General features: G+C 39.2%; 1 protein-coding gene across 1 annotated transcript in view; it reads left to right on the forward strand.

The window, feature by feature from the left end:
- Positions 1-12,693: 12,693 nt before the first annotated feature.
- LOC141620378 (uncharacterized) overlaps positions 12,694-19,851 on the forward strand; it is a 28,005-nt gene continuing 20,847 nt past the window's right edge. The window contains exons 1-3 of the mRNA XM_074437265.1: positions 12,694-12,732; positions 16,445-16,675; positions 16,763-16,962. Of these exons, the coding sequence (XP_074293366.1) occupies positions 12,694-12,732; positions 16,445-16,675; positions 16,763-16,962 (470 nt within the window). The remainder of the gene's footprint in view (positions 12,733-16,444; positions 16,676-16,762; positions 16,963-19,851) is intronic.

Below are 19,851 nucleotides of genomic sequence, written 5' to 3' on the forward strand. Positions count from 1 at the left end.
ACATTTTTAATTGTTGAATATTTTTATATGTTAAATTTATATGTTATTTTTTTTGTAGGGAACAAAAAAGCCGGCTTTGGCGGATAATCCTAAGTCCACAGACATGCCAACTACCTGGTCGAGATAACAACTTGATGAGGTAATTAATTAACTTCTCCATTTTTATGAAAACCTCCCTTTAATTTTTTTTTGTTTCTGTATTTCTAAAAAGCATGGAAATTTTTTGTATGTAGGGGAATGAAAAGCGGCTAAGGCGGATAAGCCTAAGTCCCCGGACATGCCAACTACCTCGTCCAGACAACAACTTGATGAGGTATTTAATTAACTTCTCCATTTTTTTTAAAAACCTCGCTCCCTTATATTTTGTCTGTATTTCTAAAAAGCATGCATGGTAATTTTGTGTATGGGACAAAAAAGACTGATAAGCCTAAGTCCCCAAATCATACTGCTACTACTACCTCATCATTGAAAGAGCGGGTTGATGAGGTATTTAGTTAAGTACGCTTTTATTTTTATTACTCCAACTAGGATATGTTACCTTTGGATTTTTTATTATTTTAATTATCTACATGTGTAGGCTGGTGGTAGTAGCACACAATCAAAGAATCATTATTTCCCCGACCTGAAAGAAGTTAGGAGTTTAAACTCCTCACAATATTCTGGGAAGGATTACATGCAAAAATTAAGAACAGTGACGATGAGGAAACTGCATGAGGAGGCTGGCCGTCGCATAGCCAACGAGCAATTGATAGTTATTCCGCTCGAGGAGGATATTCTAGGGGTTGAGCGCGAAGCACTTATGTCATGGGATATGCTAGCCATTTGGGTTAGCCTGGTCCAGATTGATGTCCAACACCTATTTGTTTGGATGAAGTAAGTTTCTTAATAAATAATTTCATATTCTAATATTCTGACTACTAGATAGTGTTTTAAATACCGGAATTAATACCATAATAATGTAGGATATTGAAATTGAGAGTGATCCCCAAGAAGAAGATTCCATCTGATCAATACGAATTCCTGTGCCCCTATGTTTTATCTTTATTTATTCCGGAATTCTCGTTCGAAGATCGGGTAGATTATATTCTCAGCAATTGGCGACAACCAAGAAACTGATTTTTGCCCCTTATAATGAAAAAGGGTAATAAACAAATTAATATTACGTTTCCCCCTACAATTGCATTTTCATAACTAATATATGTACTTGTTAATAATGATGATGTCTCTTGATGTAGGACTCATTGGGTGCTTGCAGCCATCATGCCGACAAAGAAGAAAGTTTTTTGGTTGGACTCTTTACATAATCAACCAAGCGAGACTTTTAAGCGCTTGATTAATAAGTAAGTTTATAATACTGATTTATTTATAATAACATTAAGTTTCAATTTTTATTTATAGCAAAAAGCTCATTTTTGCCCCTAAAAAATGAGTTTCTGCCTCCTTTTTTTTTTTTTTAAAAAAAAGGGGCCTTTGAGAAGAGAAGAGCTAACGATCAGGATCAACCCACGAAAGATTCTGATGATGGCCCTGATTTTATTACGATAATAGGGGTACGTGCTCAAATACATTACACTAAGTGCAAAAATCTGTGTTTAATACTAATACAATACCTAAAGTTCAAGATTCTGATGTGAGCCTTCTCTCCTCTGTTTGTTTTTATGTAATAATAGGCCCCTCGCCAGCCAGATAGCATACAATGTGGATACTACGTTTGTCGGTTCATGTTGGAGATTATTGGCGAAGATATATCCTTATTCCAGAAAAGGTTAGTAATTTAATAATGTGTTTATTACTTTTTTTAAATTAGAGTTGATGTTGTCTTGCTTGTTTGCTATACCTGACGATCTTTGCTATGCAAAAGATTTGATGTTGTTACAATAATGTCTTGTCTTTGTTTTTTCCGCAGTATGTAATCAACCCGTCACAAGAGATTCAGCAGTATTCAAGTGTAGATATAGACGAGGTAAGGGACATGTTGGGCAAATACGTCTTAGAAAATAGAAATGCATGATACTCAGAGTTTAGATCAGCTTATTAGTAAATTTTTTGTTGAAGTTAGGGAATGATTAGTTCATGTAAATTTAACTCCTTGTAAGTATATATATATATATATATATGTATATATATATATATATATATATATATATATATATATGTATATATATATATATATGTATATATATATATATGTATATATATATATATATGTATATATATATATATATGTATATATATATATATATATATATATATATATATATATATATGTATATATATATATATGATCTTTCTTTGTTGTGGTTGAATTGAATCTATTGAGTTCGATGAACCAAGTGTGATTTATCTTTGGTCTTTGGTATATGGTGTCTTTGATATATGCGGTTTTTGAATGGCATGAAACAAATTTAATTTTTAAAAACATTAGGAGTTCGTAATAAAAACGGTTACTAAAAAAAAAACCGTTGTGAAGACCTTTCACAACGGTTACTAAAAAAAACCGTTGTGAATACCTTTCACAAATACCGCGCATAATATTCAACAACATGTTTTAAACGAAGAACCGTTGTTAAAAGTCTTCACAATTTTGGAGGGAAAGTTACAACAACGGGTTTTAATCTAAGAACCGTTGTTACTACAAATTTCAACAACGGGTATGTAGCATATACCCGTTGTTAAAAGTCTTCACAATTTTGGAGGGAATGTTACAACAACGGTTATACATATGACAACCGTTGTTATATTATTCCCACCAAATTTTTGAAACACTTTCCACAACGGCTTACACGCAACAACAACGGCTTTTAACCGTGGTGAATACTTTCGACAACAGTTTAAGTAAATAACCTAACCGTTGTAAATACCTTTTACAACGGCCGCTTTAACAACGTCCGATTTTTGTTTTTATAACGGTTTTTACCCGTTGTTATAGCCTGTATCTGTAGTAGTGGGGTGATGGATATGCGAATGGGAGAATATGTTATGAGGGGTATACGAGTTAAGCTCGGGCGAGAGGTAACTTTTATCAGGTGGTAACTTACGTGATCAGGATTGAGTAGGTGGACGTGATTACGGGTCTATGATATGTGTAAATGTTTGTGTGTGGTTCTGACCTCACAAGAAGTGGTATGGTGTGATAATTATAAAGTTGTTATATGATTGTTTTGTAATTTATGTTGGGTATGGTATACTAATGGAATGAGGTTCAAAAGGTAATAATTTAATTGATCTGACATGGATAGTTAAAATTGTATGTGTATTGATGATACATGTTTATTCCGTGAAATGGTAAGGACGATGTTCATGAGATTCTTGTCAGTTTATTCCGTATAATATGTTGTGTTATAATCTAGTAAAACGGTTTTGAGCGAGTTTTCTTGTTCAAAATGTCATACTGAGTCAGTGTTTATGGGAATTATATGTGATTGTGATGTTTATCGATGTGGTTGTTGTGCCTCGAGTGGTGATCCGGGCATGGTACTTCATGTTGTGATGCGGGTATTTTCGCACTACGGTGCGACTGTTGGCGGCGGTGTTACGATGCCGTCACCGGTTGTGGTGGAGTAGGCGGGATGATTATGATTCGAGTTTCGAAAGTACATACCAGTTATACATAGATTGTTGTTTTGTTTGATGTTGCTCCCTGCGAGTTTCAGTTTGTGCAGATAGACAGTTGTCTTGTTTATTGATGTTTTCTTTACCAGGTTAAGTTTGGGAATGAGGGTAGAGTATGATATGAAATAGAGTTGTATATGTTTTCGTTGTTGTCATGGTATAGTGATATTCTGTTGATGGGATACGGTTGTGAGAGGTTGTTACAACAATTTTAATCTTGTTCTAGATAAGGCTTTAGTGGACATGGTAATGGCAAGTGATTCGTAAAACATGTGTGGTAATGACCTGAAAGATGCAGGTGGTTCATAATCCTTTGTTGAGACAGTGAGTGTAGGGTGTTGGGGGAATTAGTGTCATGTTAAGTTATGTATGAGTTTTGCGGTAATGAAGGAAAGAACTTGAGGATCTAGTGTGAGTGTACGTAACGAGTGTGGATCGTGAGTTATGCTTTTGGGAGATAGGTGCTTTACATAGAGAGGTATGTTGTTTTGCAGTAATAATGGAGAGTTAGTATGGTGTTTTTGCTACGAGTTTTATGGTGTAGGTTAGGTGGTGTGCCGAATGAGTTGAGGTATGAGAAATATTTAAGTAAGAGAGCCTTGGATATATGCATGGCGAGTGTTTAGATTATAGGTGGTTGTCTTTGACATGCGGTGGTGATGAGGATAATGAGACAATATAGCTAGGATTTAGTATTAGTGAGTTACGAGGACCTAACATTTATCTTAAGAGGAGTAGGATGCGATAAAAGAGATTTTGATGGTTGTACATATGGTAGTATATTTGGAAGTAGAGTGTTGGTGTAGCATAAAGGACGGATATTTGTTTTGATTGATTTTATTAAAGGTTGTGAGTAAACTTCGAGGACGAAGTTCCTTTTAAGGGTGGTAGAATGTAACATTCCGTTTGATGCTATGAGTATCTTGATATTGGATTATCTAGTGGATGATATGTTACGGAGCTAGCAGCGTTTGTGTTGGTTGCGTATGGAGTTAGTGTTGAGAGAGATATAATGTAGTTGATACGATATCGTGAGACATGTTGTGGAGGTAGGCGTGGTTGGTGGAGTTGGTGTTAAGAGTTCATGTTTCATAGGATGAGGTTTTGTTTTGAGTTCTTAGTTGCGTTGTTGTGGCTTGGTCGAGTTGGTAGGTTTGTTTTTATGTATGGGTTGAACTTCGGGGACGAAGTTCTTTATAAGGAGGGAAGACTGTAATACTACGGTTTTATGAGTCTCTAGGTACTCTATCGAGTGGGCCTTACTCTGTCGAGTAAGGGTGTTTTACGATTTAAAATAGTTTCTGACCTGTTGGGTACTCGATCGAGTAGCCTTGGTACTCGATCGAGTAGGCGGCACTCGATCGAGTACGTCAGTTACTCGATCGAGTAGCCCGGTTTACGGGTAATGTTTTGTAGGGTTTTGTTAATAATGCGAATTAATATATAAACACTTCCGTCACTTTCATAATACGCTTTTACAAACCTAATCACTTTCAAAAGAAATTTCAATCTACGTACTTCGCATTCATCGCATTATTGACAAATCCCGGAGCTTGGAAGGTCGGAATTCATCTTTCTTTACATCTTTGTGATCCTTGCGTCGAGGGTAAGATCTACGTACCGAATTTGTTATATTTTATTAAGTTTCGTTAAACCCTAATTTTGGGAATTGGGGACTTGTGTTAGTTTTATGTGGTTAGTGATTTATGTGATGTTATGTTTGGAGGAGGATTCGTAGAGGAGGCTTTTTGATAACAAATTGTTGAGATCGTCGATCGTGTTGCTTTCGGTAGGGTTTCCTACTCGCATTAGTCCCATAATGTGTTGGTGGTGATTTGTGTTTGTTGATTGTTATCATACGAGTATTGTGACGGTTGTTGGTTTTGATTGCTGTTTAGTAGTTGTGATTGTTTGTATCTGTCTGTGTTCTTCGGGGCGCGTCCCTGGCTGAGTGGAGTCACTTGCGGGAGTGGCTTCACGCCCATAAGTCGCCTCTCGTGGAACCCGCCACGAAGGGATGTGCACATTAATGGATTTGTGTTTATCGCTCGACGGAGATGAGCGGGGATTAGGTGGGAACGGCCGCGGTCCCCCACTGGCGGCGTGGAGTGACCTGTTGCGATGGGCACTCGCGAGGGCTACACACTTTAGTGTGTAGTCAGTATTGTGGAGTTGGTGATGGAGTTCGGAGTATATCTGTGACAATTGAGCTGTGTTGTTTGTTGTGTTGTTGGATTATATAAATTGTGTGATTAGTACTGACCCCGTTTATTGTTTTAAAAACTGTGGTGATCCATTCGGGGGTGGTGAGCAGTTATTGAGCATGTATGAGATTACGCGTATGGGATAGCTGGGATGAGTCATCACGTGGCAGTTAGAAGTCTTCCGCTGTGTCAGACGATGTGTTATAGCTTTGATAGTTTTATCAGTAGATCGTCTGAGAACCTTGTATTTCAGTTTGACAGTTTTGGTTTGAGACATGTAATCACTTAAATTATATTGACTTTTAAAGTACGTTTCTTTATTGTCTTATGATTATCATTGCCTCGGGTAACCGAGATGGTAGCACTTCCATGCCTTGAGTAGTCCTGGTATGGCACTTGGAGTATGGGGGTGTTACAGATATATCTTCGCGTAATAATCTCCAACATGAACCGACAAACGTAGTATCCACATTGTATGTTATCCGGCTGGCGAGGGACCTATTATTACATAAAAACAAATAGACGAGAGAAGGCTCACATCAGAATCTTGAACTTTAGGTATTGTATTAGTATTAAACACAGATTTTTGCACTTAAGGTATTGTATTTGAGCACGTACCCCTGTTATCGTAATAAAAGTAGGGCCATCATCAGAATCTTGTGTGGGTTGATCCTGCTCGTTAGCTCTTTTCTTCTCAAAGGCCCGTTTTTTTTTTTAAAAAAAAAGAGGCAGAAAATCATTTTTTTAGGGGCAAAAATGAGGTTTTTGCTATAAATAAAAATTGAAAATGTTATTATAAATAAATCAGTATTATAAACTTACTTAGTAATCAAGCGCTTAAAAGTCTCGCTTGGTGGATTATGTATAGAGTCCAACCAAAATACTTTCTTCTTCGTCGGCATGATGGCTGCTAGCACCCAATGAGTCCTACATCAAGAGACACATCATCATTATTAACAAGTACATATATTAGTTATGAAAATGCAATTGTAGGGGGAAACGTAATATTAATTTGTTTATTACCCTTTTTCATTATAAGGGGCAAAAAAGCGACTTCTTAGTTGTCGCCAATTCTTTGAGCAATATAATCTACCCGATCTTCGAACGAATAAATCGAGATAAACATAGATAAAATATAGGGGCACAGAACTGTATTGATCGGATGGAATCTTCTTCTCGGGGATCACTCTCAATTTCAATATCCTACATTATTACGGTTAAAATTTTCGTTATTTAAAACACTATCTAGTAGTCAGAATATTAGAATATGAAATTATTTATTAAGAAACTTACTTCATCCAAACAAATAAGTGTTGGACATCAATCTCGTCTAGGCCAGCCCAAATGGCTAGCATATCCCATGACATAAGTGCTTCGCGCTCAACCCCTAGAATATGCTCCTCGAGCGGAATAATTATCAATTGCTCATATTCTATGCGACCGCAAGCCTCCTCATGCAGTTTCCTCATCGTCACCGTTCTTACTTTTTGCATGTAATCCTTCCCATAATATTTTGTGGAGTTTAAACTCCTAACATCTTTCAGTTCGGGGAAATAATGATTCTTTGATTTTGTGCTACTACCACCAGCCTACACATGTAGATAATTAAAATAATAAAAAATCCAAAGGTAACATATCCTAGCTTGCTAGTTGGAGTAATAAAAATAAAAGCGTACTTAACTAAATACCTCATCAACCTGCTCTTTCAATGATGAGGTAGTAGTAGCAGGTATGACTGGGGACTTAGGCTTATCAGTCTTTTTTGTCCCCTACATAAAATTTCCATGCTTTTTAGAAATACAGACAAAATATAAATAAAGGGAGCGAGGTTTTAAAAAAAATGGAGAAGTTAATTAAATATCTCATCAAGTTGTTGTCTGGACGAGGTCGTTGGCATGTCCGGGGACTTAGGCTTATCCGCCTTAGTCGGCTTTTTTGTTCCCTACATACAAAACATTTCCATGCTTTTTAGAAATACAGAAATAAAAAAAATTAAAGGGAGGTTTTCATAAAAATGGAGAAGTTAATTAAATACCTCATCAAGTTGTTGTCTCGACGAGGTAGTTGGCATGTCTGTGGACTTAGGCTTATCCGCCAAAGCCGGCATTTTTGTTCCCCACAAAAAAAAAATCATATAAATTTAACATATAAAAACATTTAACAATTAAAAATTTAACATATATATAAACGTATTTCTTCTAATCCCAACTGCTTTCGGCTGAGGCGGAGACGACCGAGCCAAGAAGATATGAGAATCAGGCCATTGGATGAAACTTCCAACCGCATCTCCCAGAATGGTAATGTCGTCACGAATCGGGACAGCGGTTGAAAGTTTTCATGGCCTGGAAAGACTATAGTTATCTCTACTTTTCTATGATTCGGCAAAAGTTTTTCGCCATGAACAACCACTACAGTTTCCGCTGCTGATTTGGTGTGCATTTCTACGAGACCCCGACCAACACGCACATATGGACTTTCGAATTTAGGGTCACCAAGAATAACTGGCCTCTTGTTTACGGCCTGAAGAATACACATACATTATTATATCCCAAAATTTAATAGAATTCATATAAATTTAACTAATTAAACACTTCATGCATACCTTATCGAAAAACAAGTGAACTGACTTGAAGGGGATGTATGCTGTTTTCCATCAGCCGTCTTCTCAAGTTGCATCTCCTTTTTAGACCCATTATTTACCTAATAAAATTAACCAATGGCACAATGTCAGAAGTTATAGCATTAGAGCTGGCAGGGAACACACCTCCTGATCTTACTCCCCAAAAAAAAGAAAAGAAAAATAAGGAAGTATTAGGTACCTGATCGGCTTTAGTTGTTATAACTTCAGAAGCATTAGGTACCTCATCTTTCTGAATCTCGTTGACCGATACTTCCTTCTCATGTATTGCCAAGGTAGTAGCGGCCTCTTGACCAATCTGTTGTACCTTATTACCCCCTTTATAAATGACATCCTCCATCATCTTTACTACTTCTTCGGAAAGCTTGCCTCCAGCATTCAACTTTAGTAGTACGGATGCCATTAACTGAAGCTGCGTGCCAAGAATGTAATGTTTCAGCAATTTTTATCCCAACAATAACATGTGAATTGAACTTAAATGAAAATAATAGAATAAATGGTACCATGTCACCTTCTCGGACTTAGTCTTCCTTTTCTTCTTTATCGGGGCAGTTGTCCCATAATATTTCGTTACTCCAACCTGTAACGGGACGCCCCTCAATCGACCTGGATGTTCGGGTCGGCCAATCGCTCTAGCAAGAACGTCATTACGACCATTGGGAGTGAATTTCCCTTCTTCTACCTCCTTCAATACGTTGTCCTATAATATATTAAATAAACTTCAAATTATATTTGTGACTAAAATAATAAAGTTAGTAATGAACTCGTCTTAATCTAATAATGCTTACTATGTTGGCCAACACTTCCTCATCATATTTGTCACCCGACCGGGATCCTTTAGGCGTGTGTCCTTCTTTATAAGTTACATGCCGATCAAAGTTGGTCACTCCCTTTGCCACCTACACATTAACATGGTAACAGTTATACATGTAAATGTGTATCAATGCAAGTCCAAGTGTGATTAAAAAAATAAAGTCTCACAGGGAAATGCATGCTACTTACGAGGTTCTCTTCTATCTTTCTGTAACCGCCTCGAGAACCATACCATTTTCCCTTCTTGCATGAAATGTTAGCACGATTTCTTCTGCTAACGGCCTTCATATAATTATATAAAAGCGCAAGTAGATGAGATAATAAAAAGATTATATAAAGAACTCATTAATTAAAAAAATGATAGGTAAATCGTTAAAAGGCGAGGATATTTAACCTGAAACTTCTCAGTAGTTCTCATCTCTTTGAAAAGATCCTATTGTTCCCGATGATGGTGGGACACTTATTGTCTCCGGTGGGTTCTTACGCATCTCCCCGTTGCCTTGTCCACATACAACCAATCCCTAGCAACGTCACACTTCCACTGCCTTAGGGCATCCCCTGCCTTATGCATTAAATACTTATCATGGCATTCATCGGCAATATCAAAGGCTTCCTTTACACGAGCCAAGTATAACTCCGCCAATTTTGGATTCAAAGTTCTAATATCATCTAAATGGATAGGCACAAACTGTCTTGTGCAACATCCAATCTAACTGGATAAATAACCCGCATTTGGACCAGTAGGGAAACCCTTCGAGCTCCATGTTATTTTCATCGGCTCTTTAGCGGCTATAGCTGCAAGGGCTTTCTGGCACTTCGTAGCACCCCTTTCACCAGGCTTATTATCCCCAGGCTTATTATTCTTTTGACTTCTTTTCCGTTTTTCACCCATGATAATCCTAAAACCCAAATATGAATGAAATAGGAAATGAACAACTTAACAACGTACATGCAGAGTATTATCTAAAACCCTAAACCCTAATAGGAATGAAAGTTTAAAACAACAGATTGGGCTTCTAAAATCCTAAACCCTAATAAGAGGAGTTAAGTAGATGATGCGGGATGATAAATATAACAAAGAAGACGAAAAACAAATAGATGCATGAAAAAGAAAAAAGATGATCGTCTTAAAACCCTAATGACGAAACACAAAATTAAAGTGAACATACCTGATGATGATGATAAAGAGAACGAGCAGGATGATAAGGGAAGGCAACGAAATCAAGGCGTTAAAGCGGGCGGGCCGGCAACGAGAATGTAGAAAGCGAGGAAGAGAGAATAATAAACTCAGGATACCAACGGTTGAACTGGTGTTGTGTGTGTTTGTGTGGTATGCTGCATGTGTTTGTAAATTAGTTTTTTATTAAGACAAACTATTGACAACGGGTCCTCAAAACAAAACCGTTGTTATATGTTAATAACAACGGGTCAATAAAAGTCAACCGTTGTCAAAACTTTATTACAACGGTTAAAATATACCCGTTGTAATATATTTTCACCAAATTTGCGCCAAAATGAAATATGTCTAAAAAAATAAATGACAACGGGTAGGGGTACTACAACCGTTGTTGAAAGTAATAACAACGGGTAATGTAACTATAACCGTTGTTGATAGTAATAACAACGGGTAATGTAACTATAACCGTTGTTGAAAGTATTAGCAACGGGTAATTTAAATATAACCGTTGTTATTGTTCAACCTTTTTTTTTTAAATTACTGTAGTTCCATTACAGTCCAAACCTGTAACAATACATACTGTAGCAGGAGAAGCACCATATACTGCAACATTATTCAGCAATTTCAACACCAGCATCCACATCTAATAATAAGATCAAGAAAATAAGACAACACCAGCATGCATACTGTATATCTAAGCTACATGATTTACCATGCCATGCAAATTTGGGAATCTTTATTTAACAATGACCATTATTGGTTCTATTGGCTTTTTAAAGCTACCAAAAGCTAAAGACATACAACACATCTCAAACTTGCTATAAATTCAGGCATCCCATTAGCTCCCCACAACTCACAAATAAATTAAACCATCAAATTACTGGTCTGAAAATGACTCAAAATGTTGGTCGTCCATATCACTGTGTCCTGATGAACCATCTCAGGATCGGGGACGTTTCTTGGATGTCATAGTTTCTTCGTTAACCCAAATACCTTCACCATGGTCATCACGCATATAGATGCTTTCAGTGTCCTCATGATCAGTGTCAACATCGTCGAAATAAGATACAGTGGTAGAGTGATCCATTTCCTTAAAAACGACATCCTGATCATCATCACCATTGTCGGATGGACTACTCCTTCTACTCCTTATAGACAGTACAATAGACCACTTCTTATCCATAGGATCGGTGACATAGAACACTTGTTTAGCTTGGGATGCCATTATGAAAGGATCATCCTTATTATTGCCAACCTTACCCAGATTGACCAACGTAAATCCCATCTTATCCTTTCGGACACAATGGAGGTTGTTATCAACCCAGTTACATCGAAACAAAGGCATTGTGAAATCAATGTAATCTAGTACCAATATTTCTTGAATAACACCATAATAAAGGCATTTTCCCCAAATAGGCTTTTTATCTTTTGAAGTAGCAAAGTGCATTGCCTCAAATTCAGAACTCACACCACTATTTTGCATTGTGCTCAACTCATCTTGCTCGCGGGTGTAAAAAGTATATCCATTAATGGCAAAACTGCTGTAAAAGGTGACCCTGGCATTTGGACCTAAACCAAGACGTAGTAACCTAGGAGAAATGCCATCACCAGTTTGATTCGTACACTCTAAGACAATATTCTTAAACCACTCTGCAAATGTCTTCGTATGCTCGTTTGCAATCCACTTCTCGGTCTTGTTTGGGTGATCGTATTTGAGCTCATCTTTGTGTTGTTGAATATAAGGTCGCACCTCATCTTCGTTGTTTAGCACATACGTATGTGCTAAATGCAACATTTCACGTGTCACAATTTGTTCAACCCGGCCCCTAATACCTTTTCCGGTCATCCAGTCACTATGACGATTCTTAGGAACACCAATCAACTCCTCAGGGGAGAGATGAGCGTAACAATATGAAAGAACTTCGTCTAAAATAGCGCGTTCAACAATACAACCTTCCGGACGATACCGATTAGATGTATAGTCCTTGTAGACTTTCATCAATCTTTCGAAAGGATACTGCAATCTCAAGTACACGGGCCCAAGGTACAAAATCTCCCTAACCAAGTGAATGGTCAGATGAATCATGATAGTGAAGAAAGAGGGTGGAAAATACATTTCCAACTGACAAAGAGAGGTTACAACGAGGTCCTGCAATGAATCCGCGTCATCGGGATCGATGACTTTCTTGCATATGGACTGGAAGAAGAGACATAATCTAGTTATAGAATATCTTACCTTTTCAGGTAAAATGGAACGAACAGCCACAGATAGTAATTGTTGCATCAAAGTGTGACAATCATGTGACTTTAACCCGGTGAGTTTTAGGTCTTGTATCGACACTAGGCCTTTGATGTTCGACGAATAACGATGTGGCACTTTAATTCCATTCAAGCATGCACATAACTCTTTTTTCTCATTCCGTGAAAGGGTATAAGCTGCTGGCGGTAAAAATGTACGATTACCTCTCTTCTGTGGTGCCAACTCTAGCCTAATACCCATCATTTTCATATCTTCCCTAGCTGCGGCGTTATCCTTTGTTTTACCTGGAACATTCAGAAGGGTATTGATAATATTATCACAGACATTTTTCTCAATGTGCATGAAATCGAGGCAATGCCTGACCTATAGGTCAGGCCAATATGGATGTTTATAAAAAAATATGGATCTTTTCTTATACCCACGAGTAGACAATTTAGAGCCGCTCTTCTTCCCATAATCTATCTCAATATGCTTTACTTTCTGATAAACTTCATGCCCACTCAAAATTCTAGGAGGTTGACGAAGTTCTTGTCTTCCATTGAATGCTTTCTGCATCTTGCGATAACAATGGTCATGATACAAGAACCTCCTATTTCCCATATACACATACTTACGAGAAGACTTCAAGTATTCAGACTCGATATCCTCCCCACACAATGGACAAGCTTCTTTCCCATGAACTGTGTGCCCAGAAAGGTCGCCATAAGCCGGATAGTCAGATATTGTACACAATAACATCACTCTCAAATTGAAAGTTTCGTTCTTATATGCATCAAATACTTCTATCCCTCTATCCCACAACATTCGCAAATCATCTAGAAGAGGTTCCAAATAGACATCTATATCATTTCCAGGTTGTTTAGGGCCGGAAATTAACAACGACAACATCAAATACTTTCTTTTCATGCACACATATGGAGGTAAGTTATAAATAGCCAACACTACTGGCCAAGTACTATGTTGGCTACTCATGTTTTCGTGTGGGTTCATTCCATCAGTGGACATCGATAGACATAAGTTTCTAGGTTCATTGCCGAACGGATACTTAGCGTCGAACGATTTCCATTGCATACCATATGCCGGGTGTCTTAGCTTTCCATCATTTATTCTTCCTGTTTCATGCCAAGTTAACATTTTTGAATCATCGGGATTCGCATAAATCCTTATGACTCTTGGTATCAATGGAAAATACCACAACACCTTAGCCGGGATCCCTTCCTTATCCTTATAACGCCACTCCAAACATTTAGGGCCATTGGTTAAGTTTTGATATAATTTCCGATACAATATGCAATCATTTGGACATGCATGTATTTTCTCATATTTCATACCCACTCCTCTTATCAGTTTTTTCGCCTCATATGTCTTAACAGGTAGAACATTACCATCAGGAAGCAACTCCTTTATCAAGGCTAAAAAACTAGTGAAACACGTGTCACTCACCCCATTTGCCCCCTTGATATTATACAACTTCACCACAGCCGACATTTTTGTGAACTTACAACCAGGATACTGAGAGGTGCTTGGACTCACACAACTTCTCATACATGTTGTTAAGGTCATCCCAATCACTAGTGTCATCACCTACATCTTCAAAAGCAATCGACTCATCATCATTCTCTTCATTATTTATAGACCCAACATTCAACTTCTCTACTTCCAACTCTTCCAACTCAAAAAACTCGGCAAACTCAGGATCATCAGTTAGCCTTTTGTGTACCTCAACATCATCTTCTTCAGAGCTATTCTCTTCCTCTAATGGTTCCCCATGAAAAATCCAACGTGTATAGGATCGACTAAATCTCCACTTTTCTAGGTGTATTTTAACGTCCGGAAAAGCCATATAGCTAATATTACCACATCTTTCACAAGGACATGCAATACTAGAAGAACCTTTCAAATTGTTCGAAACGACTTCATAAAATTCAGCTAAACCATCCTTATAGTTGCGGTCACTCATATTTGCATCAATCATCCAAGTTCGAGTCATTATTCTACATTCGTAATAATATGCAAACAAATAAACGAAATTCGGAAAGCAATTAAGCTAAATTATCAACAAATTAGATAATAACCCAAAAAATCCTATATCTATAAGCGTTGCTAAGAAACATATATACCTGATTGATAAACACGATGAGGGAGAGAAGACGGTGACAACAGTGACGGAGATGAATACGGAGAGACGATCGGGGAGGAATGGAGGATGATATAGTAGCAGTATTAGCTTGTGTTTGTGTTTTGTAGCGTATAGCAGAATAAAGCAATCTGTTGTTCTTAAGATTTGCATTACATTAATAACAACGGTTACTCAGTATACAACCGTTATTACAACCTAATAACAACGGGTTCTAAACAAACCGTTGTAATTACTTTTCACTAATTTTGCGCTAAATTATTAACAACGGTTAAAATGTAACCGTTGTTATTAGTTTTTATATTAACAACGGTTAACAACGGTTAACAACGGTTTTGAAAGTCTGACCCGTTCGGTGTACAGTTATTGCATCGAGAGGTCTGGCCAGGTCTTAGGCATATAGGCAGTGGTTATACGCAATACATAGTGTGGATGCAGTTCGTTAATCGGTCCACTGTGGGTGCAGTTCGTTAATCGGCCCATACCATTGAATGGAGGCAGTTCGTTAATCGCTCCATTAGTTAGATGCAGTTCGTTAATCGCTCTAACGGCGTTCATTCTATACATTGTGCTTTGTTGTTTGGTATGTTCTTGTATATCGTGGTTATGATGGATCTATGTTTCGCATGATGTCGTAATATGGTTTATGTCTTTATGCGTCGTCACATGTCGTTTGACTTGGAGTTATCATTTCATATGTTTGTCCTTGTCATTTTTCAATGGTAAGTTGGTGTCGAGTTTTCATAAGTATATATAGTCTCACATGTTTACTTGTTTTGCATTTCAATTGTTAATGATTGTTGATTATATTCAATTGTTGTAAACATGACTGTGATAGCATCTAGTTACTCCCGACTGATTGTCGACCCCCATTATCAGGTTGTTCAGATGTTTGCTGTTTGGATGATGCTTGCTTGGGGAATGTGCGAAGCGAGCTTAATAATAAATAAGGAGTTTGCCTTATGTTTTAAGAACCTTCGAATAATGTATTAGTTGTTTGGATTTAGTAGCGAACCGGATTGGTCAGGTGTTTCTGCCACCTTGACCCTTTTATCAGTATCGTACTCTGATATTTATTTTATATAAGTTTTTCCCTTGTTTTATAATCCGGGTTGTTACAGTTGGTATCAGAGCGAACACGCTCCCAACTCTCGCTTAATCGATAACTAAAATAAATGACTTAGTTAAACGAGTGAGAGTAAATGGGGTAGAGTGAATGAGTAGTTGTTTGGAGTGGTACTTAGGTTCTACCACTTATAACGACATTTCGTTCTTGCAGATGGTGCGCAACGGAAATGGTGAGTCTGATGCAGATCGCATCAGGAGACTTGAGGCCGCTTTGGCATCCATGGCCGAAGGTTTCACTAATCACCTCAACAAGAACAACAACAACAAAAACAACAACAACAACAACAACAATAACAACAACAACTATCCGCAGCAGACTGTGTTTGATCGCTTTGCTCGTCACCGTCCTCCTACCTATGATGGTGCGAATGATCCTACTGCCTTGGAGGCTTGGATTCGAGAGATCGAGAAGTTGTTCCTCGCTACTGGATGTCCTGAGGATTAGAAGGTGGATATTGCCACCTATTATCTGAAGGACGAGGCCGACAACTGGTGGGCTCTTACTAGAGCTGGCCTTGAAGTTCAACCAGGATATGGTTGGGCTGTTTTCTCTGAAGCGCTGAAGAAGAGGTTTTATCCTGAGGAGATGCGTTGGCAGAAGGAGCAGGAGTTCCTTCGTCTACAACAAGGTTCCATGACCGTTGAGGTGTATACTAACAAGTTCGTGAAGCTGTCACGTTTTGTTACTTCTGTGGCTATGGACGAGGTTTCGAGGACTCGTCGCTACGAGAAGAATCTAGCTCCTAAAGTCCGGACTGCTATGTCTGGTATTCCTTCAACTTCTTTTCAGCAGGCTTACGATCGTGCTCTTAGCATTTATGATTCAGTTCTTGCTACCGAGGCTGAGGAGGGTGCGAAGAGTAAGTTCGTGAAGAGGCCTTATGTTGCTCCCAGTTCTTCCCAGAAGAAACAGAAGTATGAGGCTCGTCTGTACACTCCGCGTGATCAAGGCCAAGCTAAGAAGGATTGGACTTGCTTCAAGTGTGGGAAGGGGTACCATCCGGGTACGAACTGCTTATCTGGTACTTCGCTTACATGTTATACCTGCAAGGCTCCGGGATACAAATCGATCGATTGTCCCCAGAAACCAAAGACGGAAGCACCAAAGGTTTATGCTCCAAAGACTGACCGAGTGTTCGTTATGAGTCGTGATGAAGCAGATGCTAATCCAGATGTGGTTACGGGTACCTTTCTCGTTCACTCTTTATCTGCTTTTGTGCTCTTTGATACGGGTGCATCGAGATGTCTTTTGTATCCGAATCCTTTTCTGTCCGTGTCGGACTCTCTTCTTCATCATCCGTTCATACCTCTATATCCCTTCCTACTGGTGAGATTGTTTCTTTCTCCGTTCTTTTCAAGTACGTACCTGTCAGTATCGCAGGGGCGATCGTTCCTGCCGATCTCGTCCAATTTAAACTTGGAGAGTTTAATGTGATTTTGGGTATGGATTGGTTATTTCGCTATGACGCTAGGTTCCTGTGTCATGATCAGAAGATCGTGCTTAAGAGTCCCACAGGTTTGAGGGTTTCTTATCAGGGTGTTAGGGTTACACCTACGGTCATGTGGGTTTCTGCTATGAAGATGGTTAGCATGGGTAGAAAGGGTCATCAGATCTATCTGTGCAGTGTTCATGGTGTTTCAGTTGAGCCTAAGTTAGAGGATATCCCTGTGGTTTGGGAGTTTCCCGATGTCTTTCCTAAGGATCTACCTGGTATTCCTCCTGAACGAGAAGTAGAGTTCTCGATTGAGTTGCTACCTGGAACTGGTCCCATTTCGAAAGCTCCTTATCGTATGGCACCAGCTGAGTTACAGAAACTCAAGAAGCAACTTGAGGAGATGATCGATAAGGGTTTTATCCGACCGAGTGCTTCGCCGTGAGGTGCTCCAGTTTTGTTCGTCAAGAAGAAGGATGGTAGTATGTGGTTATGCATCGATTATCGTGAGCTAAACAAGGTTACTATCAAGAATAAGTATCCTTTGCCGAGGATCGAGGATTTGTTTGATCAGCTCCGTGGTGCAAGTGTGTTCTCGAAAATCGATCTGAGGTTAGGTTACCATCAAATTCCAGTCAAGAATGAGGATATTCCTAAGCCTGCTTTTCGTTCAAGGTATGGCCACTATGAGTTCGTGGTGATGCCGTTTGGATTAACGAATACACCTGCTGTTTTTATGGATCAGATGAACCGCACTTTCAGCGAGTATTTGGATAAGTGTGTCGTGGTGTTCATAGACGACATACTGATTTACTCGAGAAACAAGGCTGAGCACGAGCGTCATCTTCATGTTATATTGGAGACTCTGCGTAAGTAGAAATGGTATGCTAAGTTCTCAAAGTGCGAGTTTTGGTTAAAGGAAGTTACCTTCTTGGGTCATGTGATTTCTGGCGATGGAGTTATGGTTGATCCGTCGAAGACCCGAGCTGTGGTTGAGTGGGAAAGTCCGAGGAAGGTGAACGAGGTTCGGAGTTTCCTTGGTCTTGCTGGGTACTATCGTCGGTTTGTTCATGACTTCTCTAAGATCGCGAGACTGATGACTCAGTTAATGAAGAAGGAATCGAAGTTCATTTGGACCGAGGCTTGCGAAGCTGCATTCCAAGAGTTGAAGAAAAGGCTGACTACCGCTCCTGTGTTGACTCTACCAGAAGAGGGCGTTGAGTTCGATGTTTTCTGTGATGCGTCGAAGTTTGGGTTGGGTTGTGTCTTGATGCAGAAGGGTAAAGTTGTGGCATATGCTTCCCGTCAGTTGAAAGTTCACGAGACGAACTATCCGACTCACGATCTTGATTTAGCAGCAGTGGTGTTTGCACTTAAGCTTTGGCGACACTACTTGTATGGAGTCTCTTGCAACATTTATACGGATCACAAGAGCTTGAATTATATCTTCACTCAGAGAGATCTTAACATGAGGCAGAGACGTTGGTTGGAGCTGCTTAACGACTACAAGGTTGAGCTGCAGTATCATGAGGCTAAGACAAACGTGGTTGCCGATGCTTTGAGTCTCAAGGTGTGTCACACCATGAGATCTGTGATGGTGTTACCTAATGACTTGAGTCGAGAGTTACAGAAGATGAGCCTTGAGGTAGTTCTTCCTGGTACTTTGGATTTGAGTGCGACCGTTGCTGAACCCGAGATTCTTCATGAGATCCGAGTTAAGCAAAGAGAGGATGAATACTTAGAAGGAGTTCGAGTTTCTATAAGCGAAGGGCGCGCCAGAGACTTCGACGTTGGACCTGATGATGGTCTACGATTCCAAGGTCGTTGGTGTGTGCCTAACTGTGAGGTCTTAAAATGTAAGATTCTCAAAGAGGCTCATAGTACTCCCTATTCGGTTCATCCTGGCGGTGATAAGATGTACAAGGATCTGAAGCTAAGGTTTTGGTTGCCGGGTATGAAGAAAGAGATCGCCGAGTTTGTGAGTCGTTGCCTGATCTGTCAGAAGGTCAAGTTTGAACATCAGAGACCTGGTGGTCTACTGCAACCCTTGGAGATTCCCACTTGGAAATGGGATTCGATTTCGATGGATTTCGTTATGGGTTTACCGAGGTTGTCGAGAGGAATGAACGCGATTTGGGTCGTGGTTGATCGTTTGACTAAGGTCGCGCATTTCATTCCGATGAAGGAGACTTGGAGTCTCGAGGAACTAGCGAGTGCTTATCAGCGTGAGATCATTCGTCTTCATGGGGTTCCTAAGGATATCATCTCCGACCGTGGTCCGAGGTTCTGTTCGCAGTATTGGAAGAAGTTGCAGTTGGCTTTGGGCAGTGAGCTTAGGATGAGTACAGCTTCTCACGCTGCAACTGATGGTCAGACCGAGCGTACGATTCAGACGCTTGAGGATATGTTACAAGCTTGTGCTTTGGAGTTCCAAGTTAGTTGGGAGAAG

Source organism: Silene latifolia, chromosome X (assembly GCF_048544455.1).
Source record: "Silene latifolia isolate original U9 population chromosome X, ASM4854445v1, whole genome shotgun sequence".
In the NCBI taxonomy this organism is placed as follows: domain Eukaryota; kingdom Viridiplantae; phylum Streptophyta; class Magnoliopsida; order Caryophyllales; family Caryophyllaceae; genus Silene; species Silene latifolia.